The 27,037-nt window shown below is 38.9% G+C and overlaps 1 protein-coding gene and 1 non-coding gene across 2 annotated transcripts in view; one reads left to right on the top strand and one right to left on the bottom strand.

The window, feature by feature from the left end:
* The first annotated feature begins 1,201 nt into the window (after positions 1–1,201).
* Positions 1,202–27,037, top strand: part of STK38 (serine/threonine kinase 38) — a 38,582-nt gene continuing 12,746 nt past the window's right edge. Inside the window, exons 1-7 of the mRNA XM_069489202.1 lie at positions 1,202–1,493; positions 5,995–6,130; positions 13,298–13,349; positions 14,317–14,439; positions 15,978–16,061; positions 20,508–20,631; positions 22,891–23,045. Coding sequence (XP_069345303.1) covers positions 6,000–6,130; positions 13,298–13,349; positions 14,317–14,439; positions 15,978–16,061; positions 20,508–20,631; positions 22,891–23,045 — 669 coding nt within the window. The 5' untranslated portion in view covers positions 1,202–1,493; positions 5,995–5,999. The remainder of the gene's footprint in view (positions 1,494–5,994; positions 6,131–13,297; positions 13,350–14,316; positions 14,440–15,977; positions 16,062–20,507; positions 20,632–22,890; positions 23,046–27,037) is intronic.
* LOC138396201 (small nucleolar RNA SNORA51) lies at positions 11,988–12,118 on the bottom strand. Its single transcript, XR_011235666.1, has one exon. It is a non-coding gene; the product is annotated as a small nucleolar RNA SNORA51 (small nucleolar RNA).

The following is a 27,037-nucleotide window of genomic DNA, read 5'->3' as shown; positions in this document are numbered from 1 at the left end:
AACAACTTGGACTGTTATTAAGAGGTTAAGGATGGGTAGGACTTGGATAAAAGGCTCTGGGGGAGAAGGGCAGGGAGAATGAAAGGTGAAGTGATTTTTGTATGAGGCTAGACAAAAGGAAACTGGGCTTTGAAGATGAAAGCAGTCAAGGAAGTCTTGTTTTTTCAGATCATAAAGGAAACAAAGCCTGAGATCCCAAGCTTGAAGGATAAAACCAAGTCCTAAGGTCTCACCACAGTTACAGGAGAGCATGGGACACCATAACACCCGTCACAACACACCTGAATGATGACTGGGAGCACATGCTCCTTTCGCTCCCTTGATGGTCCATTCAAAGGCAAGCAGGGACCATGTCTTACTCATCTTTGTTTCCAGAAGCCTGATACATTCTAGTTGAGGGCATTCTGCTCCACTTCCAAGGAATGAGTGTGTGCCCAAAGGCTAGTAAACTTGGGACCTCTTGACCCCAAAAGGTGGTACAGACCAAGCGCTTGGGTAGCCTTGAAAAGCAAGTTCTGTGCATACTGCATCACCCTCTGGGTAGCCTCCCAAATCTGAGAGCTCACCTTATCCCAGGTAAGGTGTATTAATCCTTAATTTAAGGAGGAGTGGGTGGGACGAAGGGCTCCAGCAGACCTATTCTAAAATGGTTGAAAATCAAGGAGGGAGGGCTATGCATGTGATAAAACTTCATAGAACTACATAATACACACATGCACACGAAGGATGACAAACTGGTTAAATCCAAGTATGGTCTGTAATCAAGTTAATTGTATTGGTTTTGTTAATTGTATTGTTGCCAACCTCGATTTCCTGGTTTTGAGAAGGTATCTTACGTAAGATGTTGAGGAAAGCAGGGTGGGTGACAAGTATACGGAACTTCTCTGTACTAACTGTGCAACTTCTTGTGAGTCTATAATGATTTCAAAGTGAAAAATAAAAACAAAAAAATACAAGTGGAACCGCCCCCTCCCATCCCCGCAGCCGACCTCTAGACAGTCCACACATCATCACACACCTGGCCTCACCCCGGCCTCGCCCGCCCGAGGCAGTGGGGCGGGGTGTGGGTGTGTGTGCGTGTGTGTGTGTGTATGTGTGTGTGTGGGGGGGGGGGGGGGGGTGGCGGTGGTGCTAGGGCGGGGCAGGGCGGGGCCACGCACGCGCAGTCCTGAAATCCCGGCCGCGCTGGGAAGTCGCGCACGCGCAGTCTTGCCCCCAGGCTGCCGCACCAACTCCTCTCCGAGACTGGGGACCCGGCTGCCTTGGCCCCTCCGCGGTGCCGTCTTTTCCGGCAGTTGGGGCGCTTCCTGTTGTCCTGACCCGCAACCGCTCCTCGGCCCCTTTCTCAGAGCCCCTTGCGCGTTCCCTAGTCTCCTCTGGCTAGCTGGCTGCTGCCGCTGGGGCTTCGTCTGTCTGCACGCCGAGACTGCTGGCCGGGAGGGGGGCGTCTGCGGCTGTCCGCCGCCCCCAACCCTACCTCCCCTGGTGCTCTGGTGAGTTTCTTGACGTCGCCGTCTTCACACCATCCCAGGCTTTTTCCTTCATCTCCTTCTTCCCCCGACTCCTCCTTCCCGCCAGCGCCCTCTTTCTAGCTCTGTCCTTTCAGCCCCTCGGCCCCTCTCCTCAGCCTCCTGTCAGTCTCCCTGTCTTCCGTGTCTGGAGGCTCCTTGTTGGCACTCCACATTTTCTCAGTCCCAGGCTCTCCACCCTGTCCTTTCTCTTTCTCCTTGTGCAGTTGGGGCGGGGAGCCAGGCTCTCCTCTTTTTTCCATGTTGCCAGCTTTGTCTGCTCACTGCCACCAGTCCGTCCCCTCAGAGATCTCGGTTGTCACCAATTTTCACCTGCTTTTCTTTTTTCTGGAGTCTAAGAACCTGAGAGCTGTTATCTAAGGTAGAGATGTCGAAAGCCCACCTTGGGGTGTGGTACTTTTGAGTCTGCTCCCTTCCCTATAGTTAGTTTTGAGGTACTGGGCTTCAGCGAAGACTCTTAGAGTGGAAAAGGATCGGCTAGAGGAAAGGAAAAAGTCAATAAAGACTTAGAGGAAAGTCGGTGTCAGAAAGTGTGCAGAACGCCTAGCAGAGAGACCAGATCTCCCAGTTCACTCAGAGGACTAAAACACACAAAGAGAAACTTACTCTTTTTGTAATGCACTGAGGAAGGTTGGAGTGCGGTAGACCCTACGCTTCCTCTCCCTTTCAGCTGACCTTGGTCTGAATTAGACAGGCAGTAGATATGGTTTCTCTAAACGTAAAACAACCACCACCACAATAACAGGTTCCTCTCCCCACCGCAAACATTAGATATCAGCTTCCTTATAAGAGGATGAGAACTCTGTTCTCCAGCTCTGTATAGAAGAACATTTCATGTCCCAACCCTATCTCCCATCAAACATACCTATTCTGAACTCTTAGGAACGGACATCAACAGTGAGTGTTTTTTCTAGTTAACCTTTTTTTTAAGGTGCTTACTAAGTGCATAGCACTGTGCATGAGATGGGGGGATATTAAAATGAGTATAAGACATTGTGCTTGCTTTCCAGTGGCTTATACTTCAGTAAGAGAGATTAGATATGTGGCTTGAGGAATAGTCTTAGTCCCAATGTTGAATTGTCCAAATGAAAGGTAATGGATTGTAAATCACAAAGAAAGAAAGTACCATATTCATGAGAAAAGGGGTATTTATAGATATCACAGAGTACCATTGTAAAGTCAATCAGTCAACCAGGCATAACCATCTAGATTGAATAAAACAATGGTTTTCATTTGACCTCCTTTTGAGTTTGAAGTCCCTATCCCATTTGTCAATTTTTGAAAACTTTTAAGAATTTCTGGTGGTGGTGGGGTCATACAAAAAAAAAAGAATTTCTCATCTAACTATTATTACCTAATTCTGCAGAGTTGAAGGAAGATGAAACAAATTGGGCGAGGGCCTCCAATGGCCTATAGGTCAGGGCAGGAAGGCTTGAATTAGTGAAAGCTTGAAGAAAAGCCCTATCTTATGAAAAGTTGGTTGACCTAGTAAACATATGAATTGCTGTAGGGCAATATTAATTGTGTCTTTTGATTAAAGGTTATTAGAATTAGGCTAAACCTTTTGTGAGTGGAGGAGGAGGAAGAGGAGGGTTTAAAGAAAGGTCAAATGGTAGGACAGTGCAACGTTTATCATTACATTAGAAACTGTATGTGAAAGTTGAAAACTACTCTGCTAAAAAATTTATTGGCCTAATATATGAGGATCTTTGAGTGCACTTTATGTCTTTTTGATCTTTTTAAAAAATGTTTGAGAAGTAATGCCTTAAGTGACTTAAATGAGTCAAAACTTCTTCCCCCAGTTTTTTATGTACCCTTTTGTTCTTTACTTTTGTTGACAACTAAAAATCATTAACTTGTTCACATTGCGTTTATTAACCACCTGATGTGGAGAAGGCATTGTTTATCTTAGGGGTAAATTCTCTCAAATTGTTGTATTTTTATGTTGAAGTAATTTCAGTTGTTAAAATATAACTACATATGTGTAAAAAGGGTCTCCTGAAATTTTCAGGCAAAGGAGGAGTGTAAAGTTCTCACTTGCTTTTGACTTGTTTTTAGATCTGGTTTTAAAATTTCTTCACCAGACACACTTAGAGTGCATGTGGTTTTCATTGTGGGTGGAGGGGGTACAGGCTGACAAATAAGGAACCACACCCAAGATTCGTAAACCAAACAGAGGTTTTTAAAAAAAAATTCTTCCACTGATATTCTAAAAACACTTGGTATTAGCAGAAACTTTCTCATAAAAAAATAACATTTTATAGTAAGGTAACTCGGAGTACAATGTCTTGAATTTGTGATTACTGATCATTTGGCCTATCATGAATCAAAATATTTGACTCTAAAGTAGAGCCTTGATTTTGAATCTCTGCTCTGAAGGGATTATTTTTATGTGAATTTTGTCTGAGTATCTTTTTTAAAAATTGTTTAATGTTAAGCCTTTTTTCTTAGCAATAACAGTGTTTACACTGTTTCTTACAAGCCTTAGTTTAATCCACAAAACAATTTAAAAAGCTGCTAAGTATTATGGGGGAAAACCGTAAGAAAACTTTTTATAAAATATGCTATCTTTGAAAATGGCCCTTGGTCCCTCCTCATTTTTACTCAGCTTTATATTGGGATGAAAAGACAGAAGCATGATAAGAATTAAAAGATTGAGCACTATTGCCAATGCTGGAGTCAGGTAGTTTTGGTGAACAGTTTGACCAAGTGTGATAATATAGGTTATCCAGAGCATCTGGGGGAAATGAGATTTTAAATTTAGGAAAAAATCGTTCTATAAGTTATCTAAAACTGTTGGTATTGTTTTTTTCTTTTTTTTTTTTTTTGAGACAGAGTCTCACTCTGTTGCCCAGGCTAGAGTGCCGTGGTGTCAGCCTCGCTCACAGCAACCTCAAACTCCTGGGCTCAAGCAATCCTCCTGCCTCAGCCTCCCGAGTAGCTGGGACTACAGGCATGTGCCACCATGCCTGGCTAATTTTTTCTGTATATATTCTTAGTTGTCCAGGTAATTTCTTTCTATTTTTAGTAAAGACGAGGTGTCGCTCTTGCTCAGGCTGGTCTTGAACTCCTGACCTTGAGAGATCCGCCTGCCTCAGCCTCCCAGAGTGCTAGGATTACAGGCATGAGCCACTGCGTGGTGTTGTTTTTTTCTTATATAAAATGAGGAAGTTAGGATCCCTGGTTTTTAAGGTATCTTTCATCACTAGAATTGCAATTCAGGTTTTTTCTTTGTAACATTGTTCCCTTTATGGGTCTTTATTTTAACTTGTAAATTCAAATAAATGCCAAACATTTATCAACTATCTTAAGGCTGTGTTAGAGCACATAAATACCTACTGATTAGCATTTTATTCATAGTTTTTTTTTTTTTTTTACTGTAGAAATTATAAACTTAAAAGTTACTGGTAACAGTACATGCTCATTGAAGAAAATACAGAAAAACATGGAAAAGCATAAGCCAGTACACGCCCGGCTAATTATTTTTTTGTAGAGATGGGGGTCTCTATATTGTCCAAGCTGGTCTCTAATTCCTGCCTTCAAGTGATCCTCCTGCCTCAGCCTCCGAAAGTACTAGGATTATAGGCGTGAGCTGCCATGCCTGGCCTTATTATAGACTCTTTTTTTTTTTTTTTTTATTTTCTACCTCCCTATAGACTTTTTTTTTTTTTTTTTTTTTTTTGAGACAGAGTCTCACTTTGTTGCCCACGCTAGAGTGAGTGCCGTGGCGTCAGCCTAGCTCACAGCAACCTCAAACTCCTGGGCTCAAGCGATCCTCCTGCCTCAGCCTCCCGAGTAGCTGGGACTACAGGCATGCGCCACCATGCCCGGCTAATTTTTTCTATATGTATATATATTTTTAGTTGTCCATATAATTTCTTTCTATTTTTGGTAGAGACGGGGTCTCGCTCTTGCTCAGGCTGGCCTGTAGACTCTTGATTTACCCATATGGTATTGTGATCTTGTTCTTCTCCTTTTTAAAAATGGCACTGTGTTTTAAGGATATGTTCACGTGGCTTGTAGGTACGATAGAGTTGCTTCTGACCTTTACATGGTATTTCTTTTTTTATTTTTTTTTATTTTTCATCACACACTTCAGTGTATGCATGGTATTTCCTATGCATCCACAGCATTTTATTTATTTATTTCCTTAATGAGTGGCCTCCAGCTTTCCATAACACAAATGATGGCATAACGAATATCCACTTCTCATTTGTATTAGTCCCCTTAAAAGCCTGTGTGACAATCTCTAGTTTTTGTATGTAGGGGTGGGATTTCTGGGTCATAGGACACTAATATATACTATTTTAACTAAGTATTCTGTTTGTCTGGCTTTTGTCACATACTATCTGTTTATCCTCCAGAAAACTTGTACCAATTTAAATTCCTACCAATAGGGTAGGAAAGTGCATAATTGATGGATTCTAACTCCAAAACTATTACCTCTTCTTTTCTTTGTTTCTAGCAACCATGGCAATGACAGGCTCAACACCTAGCTCGTCCATGAGTAATCACACAAAGGAAAGGGTGACAATGACCAAAGTGACACTGGAGAATTTTTATAGCAACCTTATCGCTCAACATGAAGAACGAGAAATGAGGTAAAGAATTTTGTTTGAAAAAATTGTGTCATGGCGTTCATGTTTTGTATCATAAACATACTTACATTGTTGAAAGGAGACAAGAATAGCAGCAGCCATGTTATAGCCTATGCCATTACAATGGAGTGATAGTGTAACGGATTTTCGAAGTTCCTGCCATTAACTCACTTATGTCTACTAGTCAATAACACAAAATTCTATGGCAATATAAAAAAATAATTGGTACTCGGGAGGCTGAGGTGAGAGGATCACGTGAGCCCATGGAGTTCAAGGCCAGCTTGGGCAACGTGGTGAAACCCTGTCTCTTAGAAAAAAGAGGGCCAGATCCTTGGAGTTAATTGTAAAGGCAGCGTGATATATTGGAAACAGCAGCTTCTTTGGAGTCAGATCTGGTTTTAGAATCCTTTCTGCACCGTTTAGTAGCTATGTAAAGTTAGAACAAAGTTCTTTAGTCTTTCTGTGTATCATTTCCCCCATTTGGGAAATGGGAATAATAATACTTACCTTGCACGATTGCTGTGGTAATTAGATATAACATACATGTATACCCACCACAGTGCTTTGCACATAGTAATCACTTAGTTAATGGTGGTAGTAGCAGCTATTATTATTACTGATCTGGTGTATACTATCCATGTAGTAACTCATAATTTAAAAAAATCTTTCCAGCATTTTATGAGGAAAGCATTTGGAAGTACAGAAAAGTTGAAAGAATTATACAGTGAATGCACATATACACATAATCTAGAGTCTATAATTATTATTTATTGTATTTATTTTATCATATAGCCATCTATCCCTCCATTCATTAGTCCATCTTAATTGTTTGCTGTAGTTGGTATGTTACAGAGATTAGTATACTTCTGAATATTTATGCTTATATAACATTAGTTAGAGTTCAATATTTATATATTTTTTGTGTGGGTATAAAATTTATATACAATGAAATGTACAAGTTGAAGGGTTCCATTTGATGAGTTTTGACAAATGTATAACTTAAACCCTTATCAAACCATAGAACATTACCATCCTCCCAGAAAGTTCTTTCATGCCCTCTTGCTCCTTCAACCTCAGGCAACCACTGTTGTGATTTTGTCTCTATCGTAGATTAGTTGTGCCTATTCCATGCAAGTGGAACATGTAAATGAAATCATACAGTACATATTCATTTGAGTAAAGCATCTTTCATTAGTCTAATGTTTTTGAGGTTCATCTGTGTTGCTATGTGTATCAATAATTTGTTCCTGGCTGGGTGTGCTGGCTCCACCTATAATCCTAGCACTTTGGGAGGCTGAGGTGAGAAGATCACTGGAGGCCAGGTGTTTAAGACCCGCCTGAGCAACATAGGCAGACCTCATCTCTACAAAAAATTAAAAAAAAAAAGTTAGCCAGATGTGGTGGCACATGCCTGTAGCCCTAGCTACTTGAGAGGCTGAGGCAGGAGGATAGCTTGAGCCCAGAAGTCTGAGATTGCATTGAGCTATGATGATGCCACTGTACTCTAGCCCTGGTGAGACAGCGAAGCCCTATCTCAAAAGAAAACAAAATAAATAAAAATAAATATTCTGAGTACCATTCTGTTTTCTGACTATATCTCATTTTGTTTATCCATTCTTTTGTTGATGGGCTTTTTTCAGTTTTTGGCTATTTTGGTTTTTTTAAAAAATAATATTGAATTTTTTTTTTTTTTTTTTTGAGATGGGGTTCTCACTCTGTTGCCCACCAGACTGGAGTACAGTGGTGTGGTCATAGTTCACTGCGGCCTCAAACTCCTGGGCTCATGAGATCCTCCTGCCTCAGCCTCCCAAGCAGCTGGGACTATAGGTGTGCGCCACGATGCCCGGGTAGCTTTTAAATTTTTTTTTTTTTTTTTGAGAAAGAATCTTGCTATGTTGCCCAGGATAATCTCAAACTTCAAGCCTCAGGTGATCCTCCCACTTCAGCCTCCCAAAGTGCTGAGATTATAGGCATGAGCCATCGTGCCCAGTTTTTGGCTATTTTGAATAAGCTTGTATGAACATTTGTGTACAAATCTTACAGAGAAAGTTTGTTTTTAGTTCTCAAATAAACACCTAGGAGTGGAATTGCTGGATCATACACATGCATAGGTGTATGTTTAATTTTATAAGAAACTGCTAGATCTTTTTCTAAAAATTACCTATAGTATATGAGAGTTCCAGTTGCTTTACATTTTTGCCAAGAATTTATGTTGTCAGTGTTTTAACTTTAGTTATTCTGGTGGGATGCTTAGTGGTATCTCTCTGTGATTTTCATTTGCATTTCCCTGATGGCTAATAGTGTAAGTCCTCTAGCTTTGTTCTTTTTATTTCAAGATTGCTTTGGATATTCTAGGTTCTTTGCATTTCCATTTAAATTTCAGAGTCCCCTTGTCAATTTCTATATCAAAGTCTAATGGAATTATGGTTAGAATTATATTGGATCTATAGATCAAATCAGGGAGAATTGACATCTTAACAGTATTGAATCTTCTGATCCATGGTTATTTTGGATACCATATTCCATGGTATATCTCTCCATTTTATAGATCTTCTTTAATTTTTCTCAGCAGTGTTTTATAGTTTTTAGTGTGGAGGTCTTACATGTCTTTTGTTCACTCATTCCTAGTATTTTGGGGTTTTTTTCATGCTATTGTGAATGGATATCTTTCACTGTCCAGTTGTTTGCTGCTAGTATATAGAAATATAACTGAATTTTGTATATTGACCTCATATCCTGCAACTTATTAATTTACTTATTCATATTTTTTTGCATATTCTTTAGGATTTTCTATATAAACTATCATGTCATTCATATAGAGACTGTTTTACTTCTTTCTTTTCAATGTATTTAACTTTTTTTTTCTTGGTTTATTGTGCTGGCTGGAACTTCCAGTAAAATGTTGACTAGAAGTGGTGGGAATGGATATCTTTGCTTTACTCTTAAGAGGAAAGTTGCGCAATATTTCTCTTTTAGTTATGATGGTAACTGTAGGTTTTTCAAAGATGTCCTCTATAGACTGAGGAAGTTTTCTTAGTTTGTATTTGGCTGAGAGTTTTTATCATGAGTGGGTGTTAAATTTTTTCAAATGCTTTTTCTGCATCTTTGAAATAATCATTTTTTTCCTCCTTTATTCTTTTAATAAGGCAAATTACATAGACTGATTTTTTTTTTTTTTAAGAGACTGTTTTTTCTTTTTCTTTCCTTTTTTTTTTTTTTTTTTTTTTTGAGACACAGTCTAACTCTGTTGCCCGGGATAGAGTGCCGTGGCATCAGCCTAGCTCACAGCAACCTCAAATGCCTGGGCTCAAGCGATCCTCCTGCCTCAGCCTCCCGAGTAGCTGGGACTGCAGGCATGCGCCACCATGCCCGGCTAATTTTTTCTATATATTTTTAGTTTTCCAGCTAATTTCTTTCTGTTTTTCTTTTAGTAGAGATGGAGTCTCATTCTTACTCAGGCTGGTCTCGAACTCCTGAGCTCAAATGATCCTCCTGCCTCAGCCTCACAGAGTGCTAGGATTACAGTTGTGAGCCACTGTGCCTGGCTGATATTCTTACCTATTTTTTCTTAACTGTGTCTACATTTGATCTGATCTGATACTGAGCAGAAGTATGTGATTATTATTAGTGATCCAGTGTCAGTTTTTTTTTTTTTTTTTTGAGACAGTCTCGCTCTTTTGCCCGGGCTAGAGTGCTGTGGCATCAGCCTAGCTCACAGCAACTTCAAACCCCTGGGCTCAAGCAATCCTCCTGCCTCAGCCTCCCGAGTAGCTGGGACTGTAGACATGCGCCACCATGCCTGGCTAATTTTTTCTATATATATTTTTAGTTCTCCATGTAATTTCTTTCTATTTTAGTAGAGATGGGGGTCTCGCTCTTGCTCAGGCTGGTCTCGAACTCCTGAGCTCAAACAATCCACCTGCCTCGGCCTCCCAGAGTGCTAAGATTACAGGCGTGAGCCACCACGCCCGGCCCAGTGTCAGTTTTATTTAAGCCTTAAGGATGGATAAATCCAGACCTTTTAGTGGTCTTCACTCACCAGACATATAACAGTGAAACCAGAGTATAGAATTGAAGTAATTTGTTGAGATTTAAAAAATATGAGTAATATTAATTTTCAGGATATTAGGCATTTTCTCAATTTTGATCATAGAGATATAATCACAGTTTATACTATTTTTCCTGATTATAAGTGTCTCAACAACAGAAATTAGAAATACTGTCTATTCACCTGTCTTGTAGAGTGGAAGAGCTCCCTCTTTCCATTTTATTGCCTCTGAATCAGGCTATGATGGGATGGGAGCCTAAATTAGGTATAAAAAAGAGTGCTAATTATAAGTAGTAGTCATGAATGTGTCTGCACATTGTTACACATTCTGACCTCTTTATTTATTTTTTTAATTTAACAGCATACATTTTTAAAACTAGCTGTGTACAAAGCACACTGTTCGTAGTAGAGACAGGAGATTCAGATGTGGTCCTTGCCTGCAAAAGAATTTACCCTCTCATATGGGAAATGAACATACACGCAAATAAATGGAACACATGGAAAGGCGTTGCTGGGGTGAGATGGGCTGTGGCCTCTAAGTGTGAAAAGTGGCCTGGTCTCTTTCCCAGCATTCTGCTTGGGAACACTGGGGTTGATTGAGGGGGAAGGGTGGCTCCACTGAAGACTGGAGTGTTAGCTAACCTGGCACTGCCACTAGAGAGCATGCCTTTTGGGAGGCTTGCTTTTCTTTTTCATTATGAATAATTTTAAATATACACACAAGTAGAAAGAATAATACAACGACACCCCGCATGTGTTTATCCCTTAGATTCAGTAATTATTAGGACTTTGCCACATTTGCTTTATGTATTCCATTTTATTTTTTCTTTCTATTGTGTTTTAAAGTAAATCCCAAACATCTGTCATGTTAATTCTACATACTCTAATGTGCATCTTCAAAAATATGGCCAATTTCTTGCAGAGTGTAAATGCCACCTTGAATCTAACCAAATTAACAATAATTCTTTTAGTATCATTTCACAGAGGATGTCACTTTTAAGTGTCATTTCAGGCTGTGCCTACTATTTTTGGTGTCCTCAAGGCCTTTATGGATTTGGTCCCAGTAAATCGTTATCATGATAGCTTTTTCTGGATAATTTCTCTAATGAAATAATCTAATTGTGTTAAAGGAGTTAATTCTGATAACTTTACTCTTAGGCAGGTGCTCTACTGAAACCAATTTAATTAGACTTCATTAAAGCTGTGGAAAACCTCTCGGTTTGAAGTTAGGTTTAAAATATAATCGGAAAGAGCTGGTTTTGTGACATAGTGGATAGCATATTGGACTTGTAGCCCAATCTGATGTGGTCATTTAAAAAAATGTAATCAGGAGGTTTGGTGGTATATGGTACTCAAGACACAAAAAGAGCTGACCATAGTTGAGTTCTTATAGCTTTTGCCAATACGTTATGCTTTGACTCTTCTTACTCTTCCCTACTTCAACTATCTAACGACTGAAATGGAATTAATTTACACCCCTGAAACTACCAACAGTACAGCTTTCTCCCTCCATTACATGTGCACACATAGATGCATATCTCAAAATATTCTGGGAACTGGGAGAAGAAAATTGGGAAGACTGGGAGCCATGTAGATGTTTTTTTCTTTCCATCAGGATCAGAGTAGATCATTTCACTTCCTCAGAGTTTGGATGCAAATTCTTATTCATTGTTTCATCCTATGAGTTTGTAATATAATTTCTAACAAAATATTCATTTTAACTAAATGCTATTATTATAATAAATATTCATTGACCAAAATGAAACTCATTTTCTTCCCATGTTCCTTTTTTTTTTTTCCCTTTCCTCCACTCCATGTTCCCCCATTCACAATGCAGACCAGGCACAGGGCCTGGGCTGGGGTGTACGTGGGGTAGCTTTACTCTGCCTCCTCTTCCTATACAGTCAGTGTAAGAACACAGCCTGTGGTAGCATTGGGAGGCCTCTTTCCATGTTCCTACCTCTGTGTTTCCTGTGTTAGTTAGTGGCATCATTATCCCTCTAGACAAGAAATTGTAAGACTTTTCCCTTGACTCCCACTGCCAATTGGTCATCTTTGCAGTAGCTCCTTTCATTTTGTTCTAGCTTCAGATCTTTACTACATATCTGAATCATTACGATAACTTTCAACTGGCCTCAGATCTTTCTGAGTTGCTTCCCCTGCCAGTCCATCAGATTCTCAATACTGCTGCTTACCATTCTAAAATAGAAATGTCGTCACATCATTCCTTTGTATACAAGCCTCTTTGAAGCTCTCAGTTGTCTACAGAATAAGATCCAACCTTCTTGGTGTGGCATGTTAAGTGCTATGTACATCAGCCACACTAGACTACATGCTCTTGGTACAGCATACACTTTTATTCTTTCTTGCCCTGTCCATATTGCCTGTTTATCTGGAATGCTGATAAGTGGTGGTGATTTCTAGCCATGTGCTTTCATTTATTATTCTGAATAAATGAAGGTTCTGTGGAATTGGTTGTAAGGAAGTTTTACTTCTTTTAATTTTATCAAGTCAGTATGAGACTATATATAAAAAATATTATTGGATGCAGTTTCTAAACTGAAGTTCAGTACTCTAGGAGTTTGTAGTCTTAAGTTTTGATAGTGGTGCCTATCACCTTTCTTTATCTTAATTTTCCCCTTAAATCTCCAAATTCTGTCTTTACCTTTGTTGCTTATTACTCTTTTCTTGTGGCAGGGAGGAGGAGGAAGATGCTAAAATAAAGGAAGTAGATTTCAGTCAGAGGGAAAGAAACACCATGATATAAGAGATTATCAAATACCAGCTGTTTCATGGTTTGGTAAGGAGGAAATAACCGCGAAAAAAAAAAAAAAAAAGAGAGAGAGAGAGAGAAAGTACAAAACATCACAGAACCTGAAACAAGATTCTTTGTTGCATTAACATCTTACACAATCTTTTTAAAAATGCAGACCTCAGGAAGGATAGGAATCTTTTCACTTGTCCTGCTAACTGTAATTTTTTGTGTTTTAATGTGGCATTTTGAGATTTACCTGTTTTTGTCATTTTTCAAAACTAATTACAGTATTATGTTTATATAGAATTTTCAGAAAATTATTCAAATGTTATTTCGTGTGTCTCTTGTTTTTGTTCATTTGTTTTAGACAAAAGAAGTTAGAAAAAGTGATGGAAGAAGAAGGCCTAAAAGATGAAGAGGTAATTAATATTGGAAATTTTTTCTTTGAAACCCCGCATGGCAGGCTGTATCTTGTCCAGCAAGTTGCTGGCCTTGGTGCACACGGGAAGGGTTTTGGCTCAATAACAGAGGAATGTGAGGGTTGGTGTGCTTCTGGATTTGGATATTCATGCACAGGGAGAAGTTAATTATTAACTACCTAGGAGAGGAAGACTTCTTTAGGCACAGTTATAATAAATTAGATTTAGAATTACAAGAGAAAGAAGGGATGAATTCAGTGAAGTCAAATTAAAATTTAAAAGAGTAAACTGTAGCATTCTTATAGAATTCATTGGAAAGGCTCCATAGAAGTGGGGCAAATTTCTGAAATCTTTATCAAGGCAAAATATCCATCTCAAATCAGCCCTTTCACCCAGTACCCACAGATGTGGTAGGAGAAAATACAGTTAACAAGGGACTGTGCAAGGAACTGCAATGGCAGTAAATAGGATTGAATCATAGAACCCAGGCAGTGGAAATGCTTTCAGAAATGGGATTGAATCACAGAACCCCAGGACAGTGGTGAAAAATATTTGTAGGAATAATAGAGCATACAGTGAGCTACAGTGTGTAAAAAAAAAAAAAAAAAGAGGGAAATAGAAAAACACATTTTTATTTTATGTAAAAAAAAGTAAAGGAAAATGGTTTTGACTGTTTATCCCCCCTTTCGTTAGAAGTGTTGGAGTAGTGGATGGCTGAAGTAGCTTAGCTAGAGTCCTTCGAGGAGGCATTCATCTGTTCGGTATGGCTTGGGTGTTGTGTCTGAAGGTCAGGGAAGGGAGAAGTCACCTCTTAAGGATACTTCTGTGATGCTTTCATGTGTGAAAAGGCTATGCCTAATCTAGTATGGCCCTGTTTTCCACCTGGTAAGTCACAAATATGACTTTGTTGCAGAGTTTCAGAATTTCAACTTGTTCCCTTCCCTGCTCTCCCTTATTTAAACATTAGAAACGACTCAGGAGATCAGCACATGCTCGGAAGGAAACAGAGTTTCTTCGTTTGAAGAGAACAAGACTTGGCTTGGAAGATTTTGAATCCTTAAAAGTAATAGGCAGAGGAGCATTTGGTGAGGTAAAAACCACAGCTACTTATGAAGTACAAACACATCACAGAACTTCAGAGCTTCTGACATACTGTAAGCTCATGATTGTTGACATAACTGAAATATGTGGAATGTCAGGCATGCCAGCCCCACATCCTAACTGCTTTGTCTGTCCTGTCTCTCTTTCTTCCCCTCTCCACTGTCTCAGATCTCTGTTGTTTTCTGTTGTTTTGCCAGAGATGATGTTGGTGTTTGAATACTGATCTAGAGGGAGAGTTGAAAGGTAGAAGGGAATCAATATTTGTTATTTATTCAGTGCTTTTCACCTACAGTCAAGACAACAACCCATTTTATAGATGATGAAATTAAGAGTCTGAAGGTATATATAGTGTCTCAATGTCACATAGCCATTGAGCATTGGGACCAGAAGTTGGGTCCAAGTCTTTCTGCCCTCAAAGGTCTTGCTTTTTCCCAGTACTGTACTACCTCTCTGGGAGCAAACTAACAGTATATCTCCACCCTTTATTTTTATTGCCAGATTGGTACAGCTCTAAAAAGATGGCCCTAGGAGATAGAATTTATAGAAAGGAGTTATACTGGTAGTGGTGGAGAGTTGAAAGCATTTACAGCTTTGTCCTAGCTATTCTTAGAAATGAATCCTGCTTGGTCACAAGAGCGTTCTGTTGGGGAGAGTTTAAGTGAGCCCACACAAGGTCATTCCCATTAATGGAGAACACCCAAAGTGGACAACCTATTGATGCAATAGTTTCGTGTATAGAAGGAGCAGCATATTATTAAAAACCAGTACACGGGGAAATGTGAGCATATTCAAAGGTACAGGTAAAGCTAAACTAGGTCCCTCAGTGTTCATCCCTGTTGGACTCTTGAAAGAGGGAAAGGTATAAATACCACCTCTGAAAGAGCTTTCTGTTCAGTGAGGAAGGGACATGGTACTCAATTAGGAAAAACGTGAAGAAAGGTACAGGAGGAAGAAAACATACTTATCTTGGGAGTGGAGAAGAGAATATGCAGGAACTTGTGAACTTTTCTTTCGGTTTGTAAATCATTTTCTTTTCATCATAAAATTATTCTCTTTAAAAACATTGGAAAATATAAAAGAGAAAGGAAAACTGCATAAAACTCCATTTCCCTAATTATACATTTCAGGGTTTTTTTCCTTATATTTTTCCTATGCGTGAAGTTTTACTTTATTTTAAACATTGTTGTAATCATTTACTTAGATTTTTCTGAGCTGACTGAATGACATATGCCAGAGGTTTAATGAGTCTTTAAGTTTGAAACTGAAAATTTTAAATTAGATTGGTTTGTTCAACTAGGGAGCCAAAGCTGTTCAGATATGGAGATATTTGAGGATATTTCCAGCATTGACATCACTGTGTAATGTATTCTTTTGGGAATGTATTCATTTTCTTCTGCTTTGTTACTGCTAGTTACTTATATTAAAATTATCATACTTTTTCAGTTTAATTACTGCTTCCTGTAACACATGAAAGTATTAGCTTGGTAGTGTGAATTTTTGACTTGGCATTTCTTTTATAACTTTTAGGTGCGACTTGTTCAGAAGAAAGATACAGGGCACGTGTATGCGATGAAAATACTCCGTAAAGCAGATATGCTTGAAAAAGAGCAGGTAAAGCACAGTTGTAGCAGTGTTTTTAGTCAGCTTATGAATTTTTGTCTCCTAAAGCTATTCTCTATGTTTAATTGAAATGTGTATTTTTATTACAGTTTTCTTTAGCTCTGTCATGTATGACTATACATATAATATTACTTTTTTACCCCTACAAAGAAGCAGTTACATATTGAAAAGTACAAATAATGCCTCTGGATTATGTACAATTTTCTTTAAAGTTGAAAACCTAATAAAAAAGCAGCTGCTATTTGTGTCTTTCAGTTGATCACAAGATGTCCTTGTCATGAGAGCCTGTTTTTTGAAGTCATACTTGGTGTGGCAGTATGTTTCTTCCCAAATGCCGAGAAATAGAAATTATATATGCACTTTGGAACTAAGGACTAGGAATTAGAATTTGGAATTTATAATCTAAAACATGTCTTAATGTGCTTCATTCTGTATGCCTAAATCAAAGTTGGGTGTTCTAGGTACCTCATCACAGCCTAAGAGAGACCAGTCTTCCAATTTCTAACATTTGAAAAATACAATGCAAATGGTAGAACAATACAAATTCTCCTTTAATAAGTAAGAACACTTTCTAAAATCCAAACCCACTTTACAAATAGATCTATAAGATGCATAAGTACTTTATGTGAAATAAATAAGGTTTTAAATATTGGACAGTGTATTTTAAAAAGCAAGATGCAGGCTTTCTATAAATCTAGTTTAGTTTAGCTGATTGCTTAAGAATTGATCACAGTGGATGATGACTGCAGATGTCCTGTAAAAGATCTGATGTTACAGGAGAGCAAAGAGAGACCCTGTGGCAAGGAAAGCTCCTGATACAGAACCCAAGAGCAAGAATGGAGATTGGCCCCACATCCAATCCTTTCTGTCTCTTGAGAGGAGGTACAATACAATCACTGAGTTTTCTCTGTCTTCATTTAAAAATTTAAAAATTGCACCTCAAAATTTGGAATTTTTATTTTCTCTTTAATTTTCACATGTTACTCAGAAAATTTAGACTCCTAGGAATTGCAGTTGAGAATATCAGATACCTGAGCAGTAAATCTTCAGACACCGTACTTTATGCTGACACCAACCTTATTCAGAATGCACAGTAGCCCTATTTATATATGACGTAAAAATTACTGTGTGGTCTGAGTGTGTAGGCACTGAAAGAGTTCCAGTTAACTTGAGAAGGAAAACATAAAGCTTATTTCTACATTGACTGGTCAGCGTATTTGTATTTCACGAGTAAGTTTTATTTTTACAATACATATTTCCTACAGTTTTAACCAAGGCTTAAAACTTCTCTTTATGAAATAATTAGCAGTTAGAGTAAAATTGTAAAGAGAAGTATGTATCATTATATATACTTTGAGAATCACTAATTCTACGTAGCATGTGCCAGGTGCCCAGAATGGTAACAGAGGAAGATCCAAAGGTATTTTTCTCAAATATTGTACCTTCTTCAAAATCAATTTTTAAAATTTTTCTAAATGAAAGTAAAGGAAATATCTGTTAGGGTTAGGATTTTTAAATTATGGAATAATTTATGCATTAAATGGTACATTAACTTAATTTTTTAGCTGACTTTAGCTGATGGACTCAAATCCCTAGGTTTGATCTCAGTATGGGCCAGTTAAAGTCTCTGGCCACAGACTCTACCTGGGTCAGCCAGGGTAGGAACTGCCCTGAAGGAACTTGCATTGAGTGTGTGCTAGGTAAAAGCTGGAAGTAGACCAGTGCAAATCCATCATCATCCTGCCCTTGAAGGAACTTGCATTGAGTGTGTGCTAGGTAAAAGCTGGAAGTAGACCAGTGCAAATCCATCATCTTTTTTGGGTAAGGTTGACAAAGTTTAGATTCAGAACCTAACTTTTCATAGTTACAGGTGTCTTATCCAGAGGAAAAATTTTGTTGTTTTGTTTGTTTTTACAAAACTGAGCAGGAATTAAATCTATGCACTGAGGCTGGGTGTGATGGCTCACACCTGTAATCCTAGCACTCTGGAAGGCCAAGGCTGGAGGATCGCTTGAGGTCAGGAGGTTGAGACCAGCCTGAGCAAGAGTGAGACCCTGTCTCTACCAAAAATAGAAAAAATTAGCCAGGTGTGGTGGCACACACCTGTAGTCCCAGCTACTTGAGGGACTGAGGCAAGGGGATTGCTTGAGCCCAGGAATTTGAGGTTGCAGTGATCTATGATCACCCTAGATGGGGCAACAGAGTGAGACTCTGTCTGAAAAAAAACAAAAACAAAAAATTATGCACTGAGAGTTCATGTTGTTGTTCTGGTCCACAGGGTGGAAATTTCTGCTATCTGGAAAATTTTAGAGAATAAGACATTGGCATTTAGCTGGTTTCTGGTGTTTCTCTTTCAGTGCAAAAGAAAACCTTCAGTTGTGACGCCAGTATACTATTAATGATGGAACAAAAGACTGGCTTTTATCTCTGCTTTCTTTAGTGCCCAGGATGGCAATTTGTACCTCCACCCTATTAAATATTTATGGAATGAGGGAAAGAGAACGTTTTTTTGTATGAATTGCACCTCTCACTCTTCCCTCTCTTATCCTATATTCAGCTGACTCCACTTCTAGATCTTGAGGTTTGTTTTTTTTTTTTTTTTTTTGAGACAGAGTCTCACTCTGTTGCCCAGGCTAGAGTGCCATGGTGTCAGCCTAGCTCACAGCAACCTCAAACTCCTGGGCTCAAGCGATCCTTCTGCCTCAGCCTCCCTAGTAGCTGGGACTACAGGCATGTGCCACCATGCCTGGCTGATTTTTTCTATATATTTTTAGTTGTCCACCTAATTTCTTTCTATTTTTAGCAGAGACGGGGTCTCGCTCTTGCTCAGGCTGGGAGATCTTGAGGTTTCTAACTGCCATTTCAGCCTCAGGAGAGAAGGGCAATGTGTACATACATTTACTGTAGCTTTCCCCTTGACAAACAGGAAATGTTGCTGTCACCATTCTGTCCTCCAAGGTGAGTGACAAGTGGTAATTGTAGTGCCTCCCCTTTTCTCTGGCTCCCTGCAGTAGGTAGGGGACTTAACAGGAGCCAGGGGAGATAGGCAGGTGAAGGCTGCCTTCTACAGTATTAGTGTATGACAGTGGCTAGGTCATAGCCAGCAGGGGGTCAGCAAGCGGCATTACTGTTTTACAAAAGCTTTACTTTTGCATTAACGTCAAGTGAAGGCAGATGCTGTGCTTGGCTTCTTGATGGTTTCATGGCACTGTTCCTTATCACCCTTATTGTCCATTTTTTCCCAACCCCATACCATAAGTACAGATGAAAAATGTAAGTCTTCTGTAACATTGAAGGTATTAAAAAATTCCCCAAAGAAAAATTTTAGTAGAGACTGAAAACGCAAATATGTAAACTCAAATGCTTCTAGGCCCCCAAGAGTTAGCTTGGAAGACTGAGGCATTAGGTGTAAGACAGGAGAGAGGGTGGGATCTGTGTCCGAATGGAAGAGTATTAGAAGAGTGCTTGGTCTTACTGAAGACATTCCAGTAAAACAAATGTGCATTGTATCAGACAAAACAACAGCCATGGGCTGAATTTGTCAACAGAAGTGCCAGTTTGTGAACCTTGGTACATCTTTTACTTTAAAACATATTGTAAAAACTCAAGACATGTAGCATATGTGAAGACCAAAACCTCTATTCAGGGATTCAGCTGGGTCTTAATAAATGTATACCTAGTTCAACCCAATTTGCATCTTGTGATACTTAAAAAAGAAGGGTGGGGTAGGATTTGCTAATATGCAGCGATGTTTTGATTACTGTTCTATATTTAAAGTAAATAAGGTAAACTTGACAATAAAGCATTATTTTAACAAAGTAATTCTAGTTCTCCCACACCTCCTGTAACTTCGTCTCCTTAGCAAGACATTTCAGTAAAAGTAGAAAACTGGAAATGTCATTAATTTGAATCTAACTTTTCTTAGGTGTTCTTATATTTCAATTCATTAAGAATTGATTGAGCACATGCTGTGTGCATAGCTGTGAACTAAATCCTGTGGCATAGCATTCTAGAGTTGTCAGCCAGGGCACTGTCATTGCAGATAATCAGATACCAATCGCAGACCTGAGGTAGGATTTGTTTAGAGTCTCACCTTGAGGACCTATTTTTATCACAAAAGATTATTAGAACAAAAATGTATGTAAAAGAGTGGTAATTTTAATCAGAGGTTCACTTTATACCATGTTAAAGTTGCTGTATGCATTAAAGCCATTCATTTTGCCATTTTTAAAAGCCTTTCATCACTCAAGTTTTCATCACTGAATACCTTCAAGTCAAACGTTGTCAATTTTGAGTTATAGGTTTGCCTAAACAGAAATGAGATCTTTTTCATCATCACCATTAAATACTCAAAACAGTATATAAATTGTTTAAACAAATATACAGTCTAATAAAGCGGAGCAAGGCTTGTCATTAATCAAATGCATATACCTCCAGGTTGGCCACATTCGTGCGGAGCGTGACATTCTAGTGGAGGCAGACAGTTTGTGGGTTGTGAAAATGTTCTATAGTTTTCAGGATAAGCTAAACCTCTACCTAATCATGGAGTTCCTGCCTGGAGGTAATTACTTGACGATGAAAGGTCATTTTTCCTTATTGTTCTATGGTTTCTTTCTCTCACATCAACAATTAACCCTCCTTCCTACTTTTAATTGTGCTCACAAAGTTGCTTTCTGTATCTTTTTTTAGGTCTATAAAGGAGGTCAGTAACCTGTCTTATGCTGGGGTGCATTTCTGCAATCTTAGTGCCATAAAAGTAACCTTTTCATTCATTCTCATGATTTCAGATGGACCTTTCTTTCTTTTCTTTTTCTTTGTTAAATATATAGGAATAAGCTAGGGGGCTCTGCCTGCTCTCCTATCAATTGGAATCATGTATGATAGGTTACCCAAGTGACAAAATTGAAGCTGTAACATTCTTTGCTGCAACTTTTTCTTTCTTTTTGTATAACCTATATTAATGAGGAGTAAATTTCTCACTACCTATATCAGTAGACAGACTCAATCCTCGTTTCTGAGATTTCAACTTTTATGTAACTCGGCATGTGTATCTCCTAAGACAGCTTCAAAGTAAACCCAGAACAGAACATGCCATCTGTTCTGGGGAACACAGTCTGTTTCCCAGTGAGTAGATGCACTCTGAGCAAACTCTGGTGGGGAAAAAAAGAAAAACTTTTTCCTTTTTGGTTCTTAGCAAGGCACATGTAATTGTGGCATATTTTGATTTTGTGACAACTCTTAGATTAGGGTCATTGATATTTTTCATTAACAATTGCTCAAGGTTAGAGAAGAGTTTGGTAGAACAAGGAGAAACTTTTTAACGTTTAGATGCTAGTTCTTAAATAGGAATAAGAGCCAGCTTGGTCACCGGCTCCTAACATGTGTCTCCTCAAGCCTTACCTGCACCATCTTCCATAGCTTCTCATGTCTCCTGGACCCTGCCCTTTGCACTCGGTGGAGCTGGCCTGCAGAGCCATAGACCATCTGGCCTGAGCTCTTTGATCATCTGGGCAAGCTCGCACAGGTGAGGCCATTGGCTACTCTCCTGGGCCATGGAGCTAAGGCCACACAGCTACCTTAGAGTTGGCCTGAGTGCACGACCCCTAGTCTCTGCTGTCCCTCGAGATTGAATGGCTGCCAGGAGTGATTAGGGAATCATATTTTTCAAGCTTTACACCAAAAAAGAGCATTTAATAAATGGTTTAATTTTTGCCTGAGGGAAAAATATCTACTTTTCTCTAAGAATACTAAAAATAAAGTTATAGATGAAGTGAAATTCAAAAAGCAGCACAATGCTATCAAAATCAGAGATTTCTTTCTCCTTTCCCTGTTTTCTAACATAAGTGGCTTTATGTGAGGTCTAAACTGAATCTTTCCTGTTTCTCTTAGCTTTAAACTACTTATACATATTTTCTTTGCTTTTCTAACTGTTGGGTTAGGATGTGAATCTTTTTCTACCATTTTATGTTGCTGGTATTAAGCAGAAATAATTAAATTTTGACTTTGTAGAAAACTAAGGAGGTTACCTTTCAATTGCTAAAATACTGATACTGTGTTTTAAAAGTTACATAAAAGGTACTGGTGTACATTTAAATAACTGTAATAAAACTTGAGAGACAAAAGCACTGATCTTGAGAGGTGTTCAGTGAGCGCTTCTGGGAGGCAGTTATGATACATTCTAGTTTACAGCATTTTCGCTTCATTTTTAGCTTCTGTTGACTAATGCTTTGCTACCTAAGTCCCACCTTTTTATTTGTTTATGTTCCAGTGTTTTGTGAGTAGAAGTTGGAAACCTTGTTTTCAGCCTCCCCAAATGTTTACATTTTTATTTGGCAAATATATTAGCCTCTCTAGCAATAGCAGTGTAATCTATGTGGAGGAAGTGCCTTTTGGTTCTAGATGTAGAGAAGCTTGTAGATATTTGTGCAAAGTAAAAGTAAAGTAGTTTTTTTCCCCACAGTCCAAAAAATTATCCTGAGCAAATATACTTTTTTTTTTTTTAAAGTGTGAGAGAAATTTCCTTTTTCTCTTAAAAGTAAAATAGAAATCACAGCTTAGGGGTCAGTATAACTAGCTTAAGTGTGAAAATGCTTTGCCCTCTGTGGCTGTGATTTTTATCTTTTAAGTACTACTTACCATTTCCCCCCATATTGGCAATGTGGGTCTATCTCTAGAACACAGCAGAGGTCTGTTTAGCTGCCTTATATTGGCAGATAGAGAAGACATCTGAAAACTGTTACTTACTCATATGTTATTTGTATGTGTGCGTGTGTGTGCCTGTGTATGTGTGTGTGGTGGCTCTGTATGTTCTTGTTTCCAGGGGACATGATGACCTTGTTGATGAAAAAGGACACTCTGACAGAAGAGGAGACTCAGTTCTATATAGCAGAAACAGTATTAGCCATAGACTCCATTCACCAACTTGGATTCATCCACAGAGACATCAAACCAGACAACCTTCTCCTGGATAGCAAGGTATCTGTGGCAGGTAGAAGCATTGATAGTGCATATTTACTTATGTGAGCAGCCTCTGCTTAGCACCTGTACCACTTGTAATCACAGTAAGGGAGCTGTGATCTACCTTGTAGGTTTTCTCTTTTTTATAGATAAGTTTTCTGTCACGTCCTTTCTCTGAAAAGCTTATCATTCTATAATTCAGTTGAACATTCCTCTTAAAATTAAAGGACATTCTTGAAAATGATCAAGAGAAAAATTGATTTAGAGGGTTATTTTGTAATAAAGCCAGAGATGTTCATCTTCTCTGAGCATGTAATTAACTATACTGTTAATGCATCACCTATCTAGAACCCCTCTGTTGGGCAACCTCATCAGTTAATGAGGAACCCAGCCAAGAACCAGGAAGTAAGGCAAAAACAACTCACAACAAAAACCTGTCACAAAGTCCAGGTTCCAAATCGTATGCCCTGTGCTTAAAGAAGAGCCCTACTCAGCCTCTGTAATAGCCTGTTTATCTTTAGACATGCAAATAAGCTCAGCTGCTTAGTTCCTAAACTTACAGAAAATTAGAAGGGGATCCCTATGCTGCTGACTAAATTGCTGGATAACCTTTGGCAAATCTCTTACCATCTGGACCTCACTGTTCTTATTTATGAAGTGAATATGTTAATCTAGAGAACCTCTGAAGTCCCTTCCAGCTCTAAAATTTTTAGAATGTTATATTCTGTTATGCAGAATTGTTGTTTTGACTGAATTTTTCTTTTAAGTAGAAAAGTAAATTTATTTCCTAGGATTTTTTTCTTCCTTGCTGTCTTTTGATAACTTTCTTGCTATCTTTGAAAAACCTAAAGTGTTTTTGTCTGTCTTTGAAAACCTTTGTCTTTCTATTTTAAGAGGAAAGGAGACTTGTCAGATAACTTCTTCTGGTTAATAGCTTTTTTCTTTCATTATAAGAATAATGCACAGAAGTAGAGAGTAGAATTGTGATTATCATAGGCTGGGGAGACTGGTGGGAAGGGGAGATGAGAGGAGGTTAGCCGCCCATGCATAGTAGAAAATTTGCACAATACAGACAGTTATAAAGAAGAAAAATTACCTGTAATCTTATCACTGGAAGATAACCACTATTTTGTTATAATAGCTTTGATACCTTTCTATTTGTGTCGATAATTTCTATAAAGTTAGCATCCTAAAAGTAAATAGTATGATATTCTACTGAAACATCAAAACATTAATGCTATACAAGATATTTTCCTATGTCATCAAGTTCAGATATATACATATATATATATATATATATATATTTTTTTTTTTTTTTTTTTGGAACAGAGTCTCACTCTATTGCCCAGGCTAGAGTGAGTGCCTTGGCGTCACCCTAGCTCACAGCAACCTCAAACTCCTGGGCTCAAGCGATCCTCCTGCCTCAGCCTCCCACATAGCTGGGACTATAGGCATGTGCCACCATGCCCGGCTACTTTTTCTATATATATTTTTAGCTGTCCATATAATTTCTTTTTTTTTCTTTTTTTTTTTTTTTTTTTGTTGAGACAGAGTCTCACTTTGTTGCCCAGGCTAGAGTGAGTGCCGTGGCGTCAGCTTAGCTCACAGCAACCTCAGACTCCTCGGCTTAAGCGATCCTACTGCCTCAGCCTCCCGAGTAGCTGGGACTACAGGCATGCGCCACTATACCCGGCTAATTTTTTCTATATAGATTTTTAGTTGTCCATATAATGTCTTTCCATTTTTTTAGTAGAGACGGGGTCTCGCTCAGGCTGGTCTCGAACTCCTGACCTTGAGCAATCTACCCGCCTCGGCCTCCCAGAGTGCTAGGATTACAGGCGTGAGCCACCGCGCCCGGCCCCATATAATTTCTTTCTATTTTTAGTAGAGACGGGGTCTCGCTCTTGCTCAGGCTGGTCTCGAACTCCTGAGCTCAAACAATCCACCCGCCTCGGCCTCCCAGAGAGCTAGGATTACAAGCGTGAGCCACCACACCCGGCCCAGATATATTTTTAATAAAGCACTGGCCTTACTTTGTATGGTTTTGGGTTCAGATATCCTGGCTTAATTATCCCCCTATAGTCGACATTCAGATCCAGCAAATATATTAAAGTCAAAGATCTTGGAGACTCAGTATAGCTGAAGAGAAGAGGGAGATCCTGTTAGGTACAGGTTTTCCCTCTGCAGTATGCTAGCTCACACCTGTATAATGTTCTCAGAAGCAAGTTCATTTCTGTGTTCAGCTATATAGATCATAGTAGTGAAATGTAGAAGTTTTGAGTTTCTGCTGTATACTCAGAATAGCTACACCCAAACCTAATGGGATTTCTTTTAAAACACAGTGTAATAAAACCCGACCCATCTGAACAGGCCTCCTGTAGCCTTGTGCTCTGGGAAGTTTACGTGTTAAAACCTGAGGATGTCCTAGAAGGTGGTATCATGAAAAGGCCACAGACACTGAAGTCATTGGAGCTCAAGTCTTTGCTAGAACACTTCTGATTATGTGACCTTGAGCAATGTAGATCCCTGAGCATCAGGATTCCCTCTTCTATTTTTGATTTCACCTCCTCATCTACTTAAAATTTCACCACCCCAAGAATACCTACTTCTTCCTGAGGGCTAGTTATATGACAGGCACTGTGTTAAGAGTCTTTCGTGCATTAGTTCTCATTCCTGCCAGAAAGTTATCTTTATCCCTGTTTTCTAGATGAGATAAGGGGCCTTTGGAGAGGTAAAGTAATTCTGGTCTAGGGGAAAAGAGCATAGGCTGATTTCTGGCTTTGATTTTGCCATTTCACCAGCAATCCATTTAATTACTCTGAGTCTGTGATGTGTGGCTTAAGAGTTATAAATGAAACGACACAATTGAGGCACTGATCATGGTGCCTGGCTCATAAGTCTGTTTTCCTTTATGAGAATTATAAAGTCAGAGGCTTATTATAGAAATATGGTATGGCAACACTTACCAAGAACTATGCAATAATTTTTTTTTTTTGTCTTTGAAATAGTTTACTCCTTGGAATTTATCCCAATGCAATAATTTAAGAGGAGAAAAAGCTATATGAACAAAGATTTGTTCAGCTACTCATTGTTTAACAACCACTGATTAAGGTCATCCTCTGTATCATGTATAGCTAGAGCTGGAAATATAGACCCTCTCTGTTAGAGGGTACTTATGATCCATGTTACATGAGACAAAGACTTGTTTTAGGGGGATGGTTGGGTAAATAATAATGTACCAAGTCAACTGAATCTTATGTAGAATTTTCTTTTTTTAAATGTTTTTGGAAATGGGGTCTTGCTTTGTCGGTCAGGCTGGAGTGCAGTGGCACAATCATAGCTCACTGTAACCTGAGCTTCACACTATAACTCCTGGGCTCAAGTGATCTTCACACCTTGGACTCCCAAAGCGTTGGGATTACAGGCATAAGCCACTATGCTGGCCTACGTAGACTTTAAAAGTGTAATTTTGCATGTGTGGTGTTGTACACTTGTAGCCCCAGCTACTTGGGAGGCTGAGGCAGGAAGAGGATCTTCTTGAGCCCAGGAGTTTGAGGTCGCAGAGAACTGATGACCCCATTACACTCCAGTTTGGGCAATAGAGTGAGACCCTGTCTCAAAAAAAAAAAAAATAAATAAAAAGTGGTAGTTTTGGCTAGGTGCAGTGGCTTGTACCTGTAGTCCTAGCTACATAGGGGGCTGAGGTGGGAGGATCGTGTAAGCCCAGGAGTTCGAGGCTGCAGTGAGCTGTGATTGTGCCATTGCACTCTAGCTTGGGCAACAGTGTGAGACCTCCATCTCTGAAATAAAAATGATAAATTAAAAAAAATAGTCTTTTTGAAGACCATATAAAAACAGGAATATTTTAATTAAAAAGGTAGTAAAATTGTCTCTAGATGTTATGGAGGGGTACTATGTTTAAAAGTCTATATTTGGACAAGACCAAAGGTAATATATAAAAATGAAAGTAGCTTTATTAGTGTAGTATAAATAGGATCTGGTTTGATCTT

Source organism: Eulemur rufifrons, chromosome 15 (genome assembly GCF_041146395.1).
Source record: "Eulemur rufifrons isolate Redbay chromosome 15, OSU_ERuf_1, whole genome shotgun sequence".
Taxonomy (NCBI): domain Eukaryota; kingdom Metazoa; phylum Chordata; class Mammalia; order Primates; family Lemuridae; genus Eulemur; species Eulemur rufifrons.
Note: the sequence above shows the minus strand (reverse complement) of the source record. Positions and strands in the feature narration are given on the sequence as shown.